The sequence below is a fragment of the Mchenga conophoros genome, linkage group LG1 (assembly GCF_057382185.1).
Source record: "Mchenga conophoros isolate Kocher_MC1m ecotype Shallow Benthic linkage group LG1, M_conophoros_male_GT1.1, whole genome shotgun sequence".
Classification (NCBI taxonomy): Eukaryota; Metazoa; Chordata; class Actinopteri; order Cichliformes; family Cichlidae; genus Mchenga; species Mchenga conophoros.
Genome location: NC_140526.1, coordinates 39,781,352 through 39,796,017, shown reverse-complemented (window position 1 = coordinate 39,796,017; position 14,666 = coordinate 39,781,352). Strand labels below are relative to the sequence as shown.

Sequence of the window (14,666 nt, the reverse complement as noted above, 5' to 3'; positions counted from 1 at the left end):
AGAGAGTGTAGAGAAGAGTATGGCTATGCAGTTTGTAGATAGAGCCCTGAATGGATTACTGTGCAAAAAGAAGATAAAGAAGATAATTTCGTGGTAATTCTGATGGCACTGCAAGTCAAAAAACCTGAAACCAACATTAGCATGTATGACATCCCTCTAGTTCGGGAGTGAGAATGAGGTTTGAGCACATGCTTAATGACCTCCAATATTATCGCCTGAAAGCACACTTTGCTGACTGGCTCACTCTAATTTATCTATAATTAGCTTTAATATTGCTAGACCACAAAGAGCAAGTCCTCAGAGCATTAATAAAATATTATGACAAGCTAAAAGCACAGGTTACTGGACACTCACACACATATTTTTTACTGTATATACATCATACCTATGGACTTTTGCTTTTTCATAGTGCCCTTCTCAGGTATCCCCAGGAAGGCTCCTGGCACAGTGGGTGGCACCACAGCTACTCCTTGGCGGTCATGATACAAGGACTGAAAAGTCAATTGTAAATTATTAATATAACTAGGAATATATAATTGTTTCATTAGATCTCTAAATAACAATAACAGCATTTGCTTACAGGAATTCACACATTAGGATACATAACATATCGGCCAGGTCCAGGCATCACCTGCCACTGGCTGTGTTGACTGCTACTTGCAAATAGGAGGACAATTTTTCTGTTTTGACACTAGCTACTGATTTCAGGTGTTTTAAATAAAGCAAACTTTCAGAAACGGGAAGATGTTATCTTTCAAATGAATTCTCTTACATGCACTTTAAGATCAGCTCTACTTTTATAATATTTTCTTACACGTAAACTTAACCCTAACCTTAAATCGGCTGCTAAACATCAGCATTAGCCCTGAAGCTTTTACTACAGGAGCTCTAAAAGGACAAACAGTTTTTCATCATGGCATCCAGTCTGGGGAAGCAGCACAGGGTACAGCCACACAACCTGATACTGAACAATCTAATTTACAGTAACAGCGATCTGAAACAATGATCACCATAAAGTGAGTTTGCTTATGCTTACATTCATATCAGTTGGCGTAACCAAGCAGCGACTGGATGGGCGTGGTTTAATTGTGGCTATCTTCATGTCAACAGGTGATGTCTTCTGGGCATGGGTCATCTCTTCTACTTTGTCTGCAAAGCAAACCAAGTCATAATATGTCAGCACTGAAAAACGTGACAAGGGGCAGGAGTGAACTTGCAAAGCCTTAGTTTCAGATCTGATGGGTCAAATGCAAGCTACTCATTCAGTCATTTACAGTGACCCTTCCTTGTGTTTCCACACCGAATTGTGAATGAAACTGAAACCAAAAACAGTTGAAACTCTTTTTTTTGTGGGTGTGGGGGTATGAGGGAGGAGGAGCAAGGGGAAGGGGAGAGAGGGCAACTTTGATGAAATGCGCCTGGCATGTCCAGCCTTGGAAGCCGTGCAAGCTCTTTCCAAACAGCCGACTCAGCAGCATCATCCAGCTCTCAGGGTCGTTCCCTCGTTAAATGTAAAATGAGCAATGGATGTGAAAGCCTGCCAAGCTTGCCATTACCTTTCTCTGTGTTTTTATTGTTTTTTTATCTTATTTTTTTACTCTGCCTGCAACACGAGAAAGCTATCAATGGCAAATTTGGCAAACCTGAACTTCCCTCTGGTGTGTGATGATGCCATCAAATAGAGTCCAGCTAAAGGGTTTTGCTCAGAGAAGCTACATGCTAGCCCTGATCTCTCCTCTTACTGTGTCACCTGCCTACAACTGTCTAGGATGTACAAAGCTTCCATGCATCAGCGGAGTGATTACTTAGAGTGACTTGGAAAACAATCCTCTTCTTCTGCGCATCTATACACAGAGGAGAGGAAAGGGGAGGAAAGGAGCATCAATGACCTTAACTACGGTTAGAGGTAAAAACCACACAAACACACAGAAATAGCAGAAAGACGCACATTCCTTTTCACTCTCTCTCTGATCTGTCTCCCAGTTGGATCGCAGCTACAACCTATCAAACAACATGCAACACGGTTGCCCTGGAAACCTATGTGTGAGTGAAACATTTCCTAGAATAAACCTCCTCCTCCTCACACGAACACACACAAGTAGCTTACAGAAAAATGCACACATGAAGAAGAGAAACATGAAACTTTAAAGGTCAGGTATAGTGAAAAAACACTGACTCACACTCATTTGTAATTCCTCATTAAGCCTCTGCCACTATGTATATTTTTGTGTTTAAAGCGTAAAAAGATTCTAGAAAGTAAACAGTGTATGCTTACTGCTGATAGTGTTGCAAATTAGGTTTGTGGGTCTGCCTGCAAAGAAGCACTGTGAGGTGACATGCCCCTTTAATCAAAAGCAAACCCTGGGAATGCTCAGCAAGAAGAATCTATAGCCTGTGATTACTACGACATTTAACCATGCACTAACAACATTTAGAAGACAGAAACAGCTGCAATCAAAACACTTTGTAAATCATGCAAATGCACTATGGGCGTAGCTCCATTTGGTTTAATTCGGTCGAAATGGAGCGAGTCAGAAAAGGAATCACTAAATACAACAGTGTTAGTTAATCACAGTGGGGTGGACTGTGTGGGAAATACGGGACAGAAATCAATCACTGGAGATACTAGATCAGACTGAAAGCATGCCCGCTGTAACTTACCACCTTTCTTTTTCCTTAGAGTGGCTTAAAGGATGACAAAAAAAAGAGTCTTCAGAGCATATACACAGACTCAACGCTTTTCCCCGGAGACATGAAAAGCTGCCCTCGTCCCAAAGCCCTGTGATGAGGGCGGCTCATGAAAGATGTGAGAACTTCTTATTTTGGTCGTTTGATTAACAATAATAAGCACAATTCAAGGATCCTGTTCAGTACTATTAACTAAATGCTACTCAGTCGTCTTTCTCTAATATCTTCTGAATGTCTTTTCTGGCAGCGGTCCCCGACCCCCGGGCCTCGGACTGGTACCGTGAGTCCGTTTGGTGCCGGGCTGCGAGAGCTGAGGCTCGGGTGTGAAATTGATGGTTTTCAGGGTTTTTATCGTTAACTGGGTTTCCCTGGGTCTCTTCTCGTGTTGTAGTCGTGCGTCTTATTTTGAAAGAAATGTTTACGTGTTACCATAGCGACCAGAGAGCATAAAGGGGCAGAGAGGAGGATGTTACTCTCAGTGTTGTTGGCGCATTTCAGGAGGACGCTGCTAATAAAGTTACACAATTACACAGTGAATTCACGTTTATTATTATATTTTCAAAACACCACAGTTTTTGTCTTGCTCGTATCATTTTATTTTGTCGTATTTATCCGCGACACCTTAAAGATATTATCTGACATTTAAACCGGTCTGTGGTGCAAAAAGGTTGGGGACCGCTGTATCAGGTCACAGTTCCTTTTCCAAATGTCTGACCCAGTTCTGTGCTCCAAATTTAAGCTAATTCCTACAAAAGATATAGTGATATAGTCACATGGCCAACTGACATTGTTCCTCCTAACTTCATGAAAGAGGTTTTGCCTGTCATCTCCCCCAGCTTCTCTCTGTCATAAATAATTCTCCTTCATCAGGCTGCATTCCAGATTACTTTAAAGCAGCCAGTGTGTTCTCGCCGCTTAAAAAACAAACCCTAATCAGCTCCTAAATCTTAATCTAGAATTTGGCTGAGGTTTTTAAGGTAAACATGGGAGGGATAGCATAGGGATAGCATGCTTTTTCAGGATGTGGGCCCAAGCTCGTTTAAAACAGTCTGAGATAAAGAAGAAAACTGTCCTATCATCTGGCCAAGAGAAACTGAAATTATTATTAGGAAATTATGGAAACAACTTCCTGGATATGATGACATGATGGTGTGATCATATTCAGTTTAAATGCAGTCAACTATATATCTGTATATATAGTTTTTTTATTTGCATGTGGTAGCCAATCAGAAGAGTGTTTGGTGAGTGGGAGGTGGGAGCGAAAAAACGACTTCATTAAGAATAAATAAACTGATGCAACCTAGCATCACAGCAAAACGTGTATTCCACAGTGTCCATTTCACACTGTGCCTCTCCAAAATGTGAAATGGACACTCATGCATGCACACATGCAAATGCATTATACATTTGAAGTCAAGAAGTCAGCAGTGAGTAAAAAATGTATGAAGTAGATTCTAAGGTTCGTAATTGGCTGAAACGATGAAGCTAGGCAGCTAATGTGTATTTACATTAGTGCTGTCAGCGTTAATCTAATTAAAAAGACGTTAACGCCATAACTGCATTAACGAGGCAAATCTCTGTTAACGAGTTACCGCAGATCGCCCTGGACCGCGCTGCATGGCGTCAGCGTGGTCCAGCGCCACGTCCAGCCCCACGCGAGGGGCGATCCGCGGTAACTTGCTAACGGAGATTTGCTGCGTTAATGCAGTTATGCCGTTAACATCTTTTTAACTAGATTAACGCTGACAGCACAAATTTATATGTAAATGTGTTAGTTATGCCTGTTTAAACACAAATAAAATATCCCCCCGTGCTGTTACTGCAGCTTAGAGCAACTTCTGCACGGACACAGTGGACATGTGTGTCTACTGCACATTTTGCCATGATATCTGTCTGATGAGCTGCACATAGACCAAGTGTAAGACAAATAACAATTATTTTGGACCATGTGCGATGCTGCTTTAGTCCAAAGATTAAAAAAAAGGTTAAAAGTTCTAACAGGTCTCCTTTAACATGTGTCTGCCTAACAAGTCAAAGGAAGTTTGGGTTTGCCAGCAGATCAGTTTGAATCGAGCAGCTAGCAGCAACCACAGCAAGCTTTAAAAAACCACATGCAACAAACTGCATGTATCCACGTCCTCTGCAAGCAAACCAAGTTCAGCGTGACATCAGTCACAAGTTATTACTTCCTAAATTCTGTTTAAAAACCTTTGGCTACAGTGGAAAGAGATTCACCTGCTGCTGTTTGTTGTTTGTCTACCAAAGGATCAGCTCAACAATGATTTGTGTCATCACGGTAACGACAGGTGTCATCACCTCAGACTATAATAAGAAGGGTTACAACTTTAACATCAGGTAAAAATCAAACATCCAAAAACCTTTCTTCACCTGGGAAAGGTAGGACATTTATGCGTGTGAGCACTCATAAATTGATTGTTTGTCCTCTTCTAATGCTCCTTTCACATTTCATGGCTGCCCTCCTTTCAGGCCTGTGTCTCCTTTGAACGCATCATCTCAGAAACTCTGCTGTTTGTCATGAGGCGTCAGGACAACACAAAACACCTCTAAAATGTACATCGTACTAGTGCTGGGCGATATGGAAAAAATATTTATCACGATATGAATTATTTTATATCACGATAACGATATATATCACGATATACCACCTGACCTGTGGTCATCTGGAAAGTACGCAGTCTGTAAACGAGCGCAGAGGTCTTTGTTAATGACATGGATGGTTACGCTCATGTAGGGCTGCGTATCTCTGCTCGTCCATATGTCAGTCGTCAAGGCATAATGCACGATACTGCAAACATCCTTCTCTACTTTGGCAACTCGACTTTACTGAAGTGCTTAGGACCGGGCATAACATACCTCTGATCAAGGACTTTGACGAGGTCACGAAAGCTGTCCTTCTCAGCTACATAAACAGGGGCCATGCCTTTAGAAATGTATAAATGCCGTCTTGCATTTATAAATGCGAGACGGCTCCTGTGATTTGTTTATGGCGCTGGGACGTTTTCTCATACGGCGTGCCTTGTGCGAAAGACTGCTGTATCTTCAGCTGGTATAGTTTTTCTTTTCCCAACTTGCTCCCGTCGTTCCACAACTTGGTTTAGCTTGGATTTTCTGATCTTGAGTATTCTTTTTCGTGGACCTTCTGTAGGTGATAGAAGAGATTTGTTGTGTTGCCATTGAGTGCAGGAACAATTTTATAGCATAGCTTGCAAATGGGCGTCTTCTGCTCTGTGTTGGTGCTGTTGAACTCAAAATGTAACCAAATCACAGACGTACCCCCTCTTTTCGGTAAAAGTGCTTCTTCTTGGGCTGCTTGTGTAGCTGTGTCTGCCTGTTGCATGTCCGGGCATGAAACTGCAACCTGTCGCTCGTCCATCGTTTTGAGTTACCTTAAAGCATGTTGCAAATCCGGGTGCACGTAAAGCAGCACCATGTCGCAAAACCACAAGAGGGAGTTTCTTTGTGAAAAATATAATTTTTTATACTTTATTTCTTCTTGAATAAAGTTAAGAGTATGTATAGTGAGAAGACAACACTAATATATTTGCCACAGGCTATTTAACCCTTTAAGACCTACCATAGAACCAAGTCTGCCAGAACTTATCTTTATATTTTTACATGCTGTAGTGCCATTTGTGGGAGCATTTCCAGTTGCTATACATCAATACAACCATTATAGCTCAAATTTTAATAATACGTATGCATTAAGTCCATAGTAACTACATAAATTGCAAAAAAGTGCAAAAAAAAATTGAAAATTGTTTTTGGGGTTTTCTTTACATATATTTCTAGTTAGAGAAATTTAAGAGGCTTATCCCTCAAAACTGCAAATACAAAAAAGTTGCACAAAATAGTTTCCCACCACAGGAAATTTATTTTGAGTGTCTTCATAGTTTTATTTTTGAGATACACTAATTTTTATATACTGCAGGAAAAATGAAAATAAATATTATAGTGCAAATTTGCAAAAAAAACCAGCATGTGCATCAAAATAAACTATTTCCAACAGCGTAATTTGAGTTATAAGCGATACAGAAAAGCATAAAGTCAAACATGACTTTAAAAAAAACTCCAGCATAGGCTTATAAGGCCCTAAAGGTAAATAAAAAACATTTTCTGTGAAAATGACGTCACTTCCGGTTCTGGCCAGTTAATGGCGGACATGTGATAGTTCGCGCTGACGTCTATTCCAACGTAGGAAGTGTTATGAACAACTGATCGGATCGGCAAAGCCTGTTTCTGGAATATTATGTTTTTGTTGCTGCAAGTGCTTTTTATGCAATTTTTGCAAAGCCATATGTGGAAGGAAACCGTGACCGAGGACAAGCTGATGGCATCAGATGTAAGTACAACTCCTCCGGTTTCATATGCAAAAAAAATTATTGCGCTAGCTTACACGGTTCCGGTTTTACAGGGATTTACGCAAAACGGAGCGTGCTGCTCCGACCGGCTTTAAAGGGTTAATGATATATTTTATGTAATAATTTATAAAATTAGGTTAGAAACGATAGAAAGGCACAATAGACACTTTTCTATTGTCCACACAATATATATCGTCATATCGCCCAGCACTACATCGTACACACGGACAAACAGAAAGACGAAGACGATACAGTCACACTAATACTCTTTTTACTCGTTTGCTCTTTGCAGCAGAAGCAATAAGTCATGAGTGTGGATGAGTGTGGGCATCCAGAAGCAAGAGCACTTCATGCAACGGAGGAGAGGAGATGAGGGAGGAAAAGCGATGGAAACGCATATTGCATTAGTCTGAACGAAAGCCTCAATCAGCCACTGTGAGCAAATGAATATTAAGTTGGGCATAATGGATGGCAGAAGGTTATACAGCATTATCTGCTTACCTTTATCCACTATTGAGAGATTAACCAACCATGAGAAAGAGGTACAAAAAAGATCTTCTGTGAGACACTTGCTCCCATTTGCCATTGTGAGTTACCAGAGTCAAAACTGCAGCTCTTACCGAGTTCCTCGAGTTCAGACGTCATCGACTTTGAGCGCATTGACAGGGCTGTGGTGGGGGCTCTCTTTGGAGGTGGAGGAGCTGAGCAGAGAGAAACAGACATGTGACCAAAAGCAGGCAGGTCATCTGCAGTGATCTGGAGGCGTCACACCTTTTCAGGTAAATCTTTAATCGATCAGTCAAATTTCACTGAGGGAAAAGGATCAAATTAGAAATATTTTCTGATGATAGGAAAATATAATAGAGTATCAGAAAAACACAGAGACAAAAGCAATATTCTGATCAGAGATTTTTGACAAACATTTAAAGGTTTGCTTATTTCCATGTGTAGATTTTGTCTAGTTTGTATTAAAACCACCTGGTCTGACCTCTCGTGTTTGCTGTTTGTATCCTAAGCACAGAGTTGGTCCGGTTTCTCATGGTCTTTGAGGGGTATTATTACACAGTCCTTCTTTCCCCCCCAACCAGTTTCAGTAGATGACCTCCCTGATAATGGCTTTGTTGGAGGTCTCTTCCTGTTGACCTCTAGCTGACCTCTGTTGGTCTCTAGCACTGTGACCTCACATCAAGGAGATCCTGCTTGGAGTTTTCATGTTTTCACCATGTCTCTCCAGCTTCCTCTCACAGTCCAAACACATTAGCTAACTGGTGATTATAAATTTATAGTAGGCATGAATCTGAGCGTGACCGGTCTGTCTCTATATGTGTGCACCCTGCCTCATGCCCTGTGACAGCTGGGATAGGCTCCAGCTCCTCCCGGGACCCTGAATTGGAAAAGTGGGAGCAAATGGATGGATGTTTGGCTATTAAAGAGGATTTGCTTTACAACACATAGTGCGCTGAGATTTCTTCTAGCTATACAGATAATAGTGAACTAAATCATCAGTCAGTGTGTCACTTTAATATTTTAATACAGGAGGTACATCTGTGATCAGGTTCACACAGCACTGTACTACAGCAGGCTGTATGCTACAGCTGTGCTCTGCTGCTCCTCAGCTGAAGCACCTCATGACGATTATATTCTCGAATCCATGTCTAAACACGACTGGCAGCCATTTTCAGTCTCTGTACCTTTTTTGCGTGCTGTGTCCTCGGGGTCCAGATTCCGGCTCACTGTCACCACCTTAATCAGGAGCCGGTTGCCTCCCTGGCGGATCATGTTGACCACCTGTCGATGGCCCACCTTCACCACATTCTCCTGGTTCACCTGCCACAAACAAACCAAAAGTTTTCTTATCCTGCATCTTTGCTCATGTTATTAACTGCGTATTTATGAACAGCACAAACATGTAAACACTGGACCGACACCTCAGTTTTGTGTGGGAGAAAACTGCTGCTCATTTAAATCTGAAGATGCAAAATTCAATACAAAAGAAACTGTGAAAAGTGCAAGTATGGCTTCACAGTGCAAACCATCATTTTCTACTGGAAACCAACCAGACTGGTAAACTGTCTCTCCAGCCACCACATCCACTAGTTTGATTTAAAACGTTACTAAAATGTATTTTTATTGAACACACTGTGTAGACATATTTCAAGCAGTTAAAGCGAGTGAGTCTCTGTGCTAACAACTGTGCCATGAGCTAGTTTGAGTCAGATGTTCTGTCTAAGGACATAAATGTATAAATGAAGATCTACAAAGTTCAGTGACTGACCAGCACTGATCTTCTCTACAGCTGTGGCCAAAACTAATTTATTTATTTGCCATTAAAAGATTTTGAAACATATTAAATCCTTGTAATTCTTCTTCACAATATCATAGAAACGTGTATATAATGTTCTAAATTAAAACCTGCAAAGTGCATGAAAAACAAACTTGTGCCGTTGTCAAAACCTGTTGAAAGACCGGCTGGTGTGAACCATTCCTCGATCACAAAAACTTTCATAGAATTATAAAAGCAGCTTTGAGACGCATGGAGCTGAAAAATGTTGTGTTAGTCTGCAAACCGAGAAGCTGTCTAAATGAAGGCAATTTAGGAATGTTGCTACTTTGCTTTAGGATTTGGAATCTGCAAAGATCACATAATTACAAAAACCACTCAAACACCTTTGGAACAAAATTCTGTTGAAAGCAAAATATTGAGCTTTGTGGATAAACGCTTGTCATGAGAAAACAAGATACAAATCCTGGTAATTACCCAGGGTTCACCCACGGGCTGCATACAATTCTGTTTACACTTAGCCTTAATCAAAGTGTCTTGATGCATGCTCAATCATCCAGGTAAGTAAATCCCAAAAGGTTGATTCTGTTCATCTGGACGTAGCTCGTCCAAAACCTCCAAAAAGTTTACATTTTGTCTCGGGGACTTTTGTCACAGATAATTTCCCCAAAAGTCTCGGTGATGATCAAGATGCTTTTGACATCTTGCCAATTTTTTGCCAAAATCTCTTTCTTATTGCTGAATCATGAAAACTGACCTTAATGAATTAAATAATCATTCTGTATTCACAGGGGTTATTTTTAATGTATATTAAAGCTAGTTGGATGATCTGAAACATTCAGGAAAGGACAAATACTTTATTTCACAGCAACGTACAGGCCAGAGTTGTACAATCTCCTTCTACATAACAGTGACAGACAAGAGAACAGACTTCTTACACCTCTGTACGTCCAAATAAAAGACAATGAAACCAGGAAATTGATTAACAATTTTCAAAATAAGCAGCTGAAGGAATCAACAAAATCTTCATGGCTGCAATATTCATAAAGGAGCCTGGCTGCTGCCCTCTATGTTTCTCCATGTATACGTCATAAACATCAGCTCATATAATAATGGCTCAAGGACACGGTGAGAAATCTGAAGCTTCAATTAAAAACAAAGAAACAATTTGGACTTTTTGTTCTTGGAGGAAAGCTGTGATGTCTGTGACACAGCTGTGATGGTGGCTGTACAAAAAAGTTGGACTTTGAAGTGGATTGTATTATTATACCAAAACCGCTAACTCCATCAGGGCAAGAGTACTGAATCACAGTTTGTTGCAATTTGTTATCGAGCACTTTAAGTCGGTATCAGTGCTGGATTTTCATTCTTCTCTTAAAGAGGAGAACGTTCCATACATCAAGAGAGATGCCCAGAAGATGGCTAGCTTTATATGTTAGTAAACATTCCCAGTGATGGATTTTGACCTTTTTATTTCCACCTAAGACACCGAGCCATGGGGCAGCATGGCGGTGGGGTTGTTATCTGTTTCTCTGTGTTAGCACTGTGCCAGGGTGTTCCCCAGCTCTTGCCCTATGGTAGCTGGAGTAGGTGATCCTGATAAGGTTAAGTGGAAGAGAATAATTGGATAGTGAACCTGACTTTTATGCACTTGTTCAAGCACAAAACCGACTAGATTTCTCTCACTGAACATTAAACTATAAGCAAAAGCAGCAATAGTAACTCTACTATGTTAAAAGTGTTCAAAACTTTGTAAAATATGCAAATATATCTTGTCTGATTTTGAAATGTTGATTAAATAGTGATAAGTTATGTTAGCATTTTTACACTACCTATTTCACTGTATCTGTAAAATCACACTGATGATACTTTGATGTATACCTAACAACTAAACACAATCATATCACAAACACCCCAAGATGTCAACTGAGCCTCCAAACTCCTCAGATCAGACTGCTCCCCTACCCATCTCTCAAACACCATCATAAAGTTCGCGGATGACACCACAGTGGTTGGACTCATCTCAAGGGGGGAGGAGTCGGACTACAGAGATGAGGTCAACAGACTGACTGAGTGGTGTTCAGTTAACAACCTCCAACTGAACACCACGAAAACTAAAGAACTTATCTTGGACTTCAGGAAGGGCAGAGCAGACCCGGCCCCACTTTACATTCACGGGAGCTGTGTGGAGAGGGTACACTCCATGAGGTTTCTGGGCGTGCAGATCTCTGATGACCTCTCCTGGACTGCAAATACTACGGCGGTGGTTAAAAAGGCCCAGCAGCGTCTCCACTTTCTGAGAGTGCTCAGGAGGAACAACCTGGAGGAGAGGCTGCTGGTGACATTTTACAGAGCCACCATAGAGAGCATCCTAACGTACGGCATAACAACATGGTATGCAGGGTGCTCAGCTGCGGACAGGAAAGTACTGCAGAGGGTCATCAACACAGCCCAGAAGATCACTGGCTGCTCTCTGCCCAGCCTGGAGGTCACTGCAAACTCTCGGTACCTCAGCAGAGCTGGCAATATCATCAAGGACCACTCTCACCCCAGCAACCAACTGTTTGAACTATTACCGTCAGGCCGACGGTACAGGTCACATAAAACCAGGACAAACAGATTCAGGGATAGCTTCTTTCCCTGGGCCCTGTGCTTCGTACGTCGCTTACTACATCCAAGATCAAATGAAACATCCAAGACCAAACCATCGCGCTAACCGTGAGCTCGCTAATCCGGTTCCCCGAACACACCTGTTGTTGACGATTAGTACAGCTGGACGCAGTAATGTGACATCACTGGGTGTCGTAAAAGGGGCTACGCATCGATAGTAGAAACATTGATCGGCAACCCGCTGATTGGTCGGCGAAAATGTCGAAGGAGTGCGCTCGGCTCGGTATTTTTCGGCAGCAGAGCAAGAACTCATGAGTGCGGGATTTCAGGAGTTTCAGAGTTTAATTAAAACGCAAGAGAACACTGCAAAGGCTGCAAAAGCAAGGAGAGAGGGCTGGCAGAAAGTTGCTGACAAATCAAACTCGTAGGTAATTTAATAATAATAATAATAATAATGGATTCGGTTTATATAGCGCTTTCCAAGGCACCCAAAGCGCTGTACGATACCACTATTCATTCACTCCCACATTCACACACTGGTGGAGGCAGCTACGGTTGTAGCCAGGCTGCCATATCGCGCCATCGGCCCCTCTGGCCAACACCAGTAGGCGGTAGGGTAGATCTATCATATGACACTATATTGTCCAATATCATATGGCATTATATTATATTATAATATGTTATATTATATCCCCTTTCACATTAGAGCCACAACAGGACCCACAAGAACATGGGAACAAGTAAAAGTGGAATACAGGAGTATTCTACAGAATGGTAATATTTATCTCTTAGATTGCTTTTCGTCTCTTGGCAAGGTAATACTGGCCTGTAATACTCTGTTAGTTTGTTCATAACAGCAACCAAGAAAAGGGCAGAGGAAAAAAAGACAGGTGGTGGTCCTGCACCCCCTCGTCAACAAGTTGGTTAAGTAAATAATACCCTCACGGGAATATCGATATCTCTCTATGAGCACACTGTCGCGCTGAGCTAAAGGATCCTGTCTGTCCCGCAATATACGCTGAATTCTGAAAACTCTCCTTATCAATCTTGCACCTTCCGCAATGGGTTGGTCGCGTATACGGACAGGACATGGCTGCGACAGGCTTCCCAAATCCACCTTGGCTTTTATAGCCGTGGTCTCTCATCTTGATTACACGAAGTAATTTACAATTACTACTCTGAAATATGAATTACATCTGTAATAATCACATACATGTAATAGAATGTTAGTAGTACATTTCCCTTTTTTAGGAAATGACCTGTATGTATCTGTGTGACATCAATAAAAGGATCAGGTGCTGCATTATCTTTAGTTACATTGATAATATTTATTTATGGTGGAACAGTGGTGGAATATCGCTGTTGCTTTCGTATAAATGAAGCGGACATACCTGCGTGGCCGCGATCTAATCCTGTTTACATAAAGTAAACCTGCTCCCGGGCACAAAAAGCCCATGACTGTCAATACACTACAGAAACACAAGACAAGCAACAGGGGCGGGTAAGGGTAAGAGAGAGCCGGTGTAGACAGCGCATCCGGTCCTGCAGCATGTCTGTGCTGGTCCAGTCGACCCGCCATCTGTCCCGGGAGGGAACAAGCATCGAAGGCGTTTGAAAAGGGAGGGGGATGAGTGTGTATCAGTGTATGTGTATGCGTGTGTGTGTCCTGAGTTAGCTGATAGTGTCCTTCGCCCTGCCAGGCTAAGTAAACAGTCTTCCAGCAGACCCAGGTAGCCTTGCATGGAATGGGGGGAACAGTCTAAACACAGTCTGTTATTAGGGTGAGAATTTGTTATGTTCAGCTCCAGCCTTGAGACCACAGCTGGCACCAAAATGGTAGCCGCATGAAATGATGGTGGTTTTTACTTTAGTGCGAACAACTCATGTAAATTTCAAAGCTGTTCTAGCAGTCCGACACTGGTCTCTCAATCTCCCGTTGGACAGCCGTGAGCTTCTCCAAGATGTTATCCATCTTACACTCCATGATGTTATCATTCTTGCGCTCAAAGAGCAAATTCTGAGAACTCACGACCGCTGTGAGTTTCTCCAAGATGTTATCCAATTTTCGCTCAGAAGTCTTAGTCTGAGTGTTCACGGCAGCCGTAAGCTTCTCCAAGATCTTATCCGTGCTGCGCTCAATGAGCCCATTTTGAGAACTCACGACTCGTCCCATCGTTTCAATCCCAACGGGCAGCCTTGTGGTGTTTTGAACAGCCGATTCCGCTTTCTTTAATCTTCGATTAGCCAGGGCCAAGCCAGCTCCGATCAGCAAGAACCCTGTTATCATGGTTCCGAAAAGGTAGATATCTTCAATGTCCTCGATCGACAGTCCCGCCAGGCACACGACCCTCCAGTTATGCCACCCACCCATCGTGTATCCAGCAGGGAACGTCCCTCCAGGACACTCAGGCTCACCCGAGCCCAGGCTTCTCGTTGAGAAGAGGGTGTCAATTGCATTCAGGGACCAGTTGATCAAATCCATAATTCCTCTTTTAGGTTTTAGAGAACAGACTGTGAGAGAGTGTTCCAGGGCAAGAGTAGAAAATAGATGAGACTAGACAAGGACACAGAAGCTAAGCAGGGAAGATAAGGGAAGGGAGAGGAGAAAAGTGCGACGGCCTTCGTCGAGAGCCAAAGCGACGAAAGCCCTACCACTGGGGCAGGTGCCGACATTGTGGAAAACATCCCGTACTGTGCTGGTACCAAAA

General features: G+C 42.2%; 1 protein-coding gene across 1 annotated transcript in view; it reads right to left on the bottom strand.

Annotated features, from left to right (window-relative positions):
- Window positions 1-14,666, bottom strand: part of shank2b (SH3 and multiple ankyrin repeat domains 2b) — a 300,073-nt gene that overhangs the window by 20,542 nt on the left and 264,865 nt on the right. The window contains exons 18-22 of the mRNA XM_085277877.1: window positions 8,759-8,894; window positions 7,688-7,768; window positions 2,662-2,685; window positions 1,037-1,149; window positions 386-491 (exon numbers count right to left, since the gene is read on the bottom strand). Coding sequence (XP_085134003.1) covers window positions 386-491; window positions 1,037-1,149; window positions 2,662-2,685; window positions 7,688-7,768; window positions 8,759-8,894 — 460 coding nt within the window. The remainder of the gene's footprint in view (window positions 1-385; window positions 492-1,036; window positions 1,150-2,661; window positions 2,686-7,687; window positions 7,769-8,758; window positions 8,895-14,666) is intronic.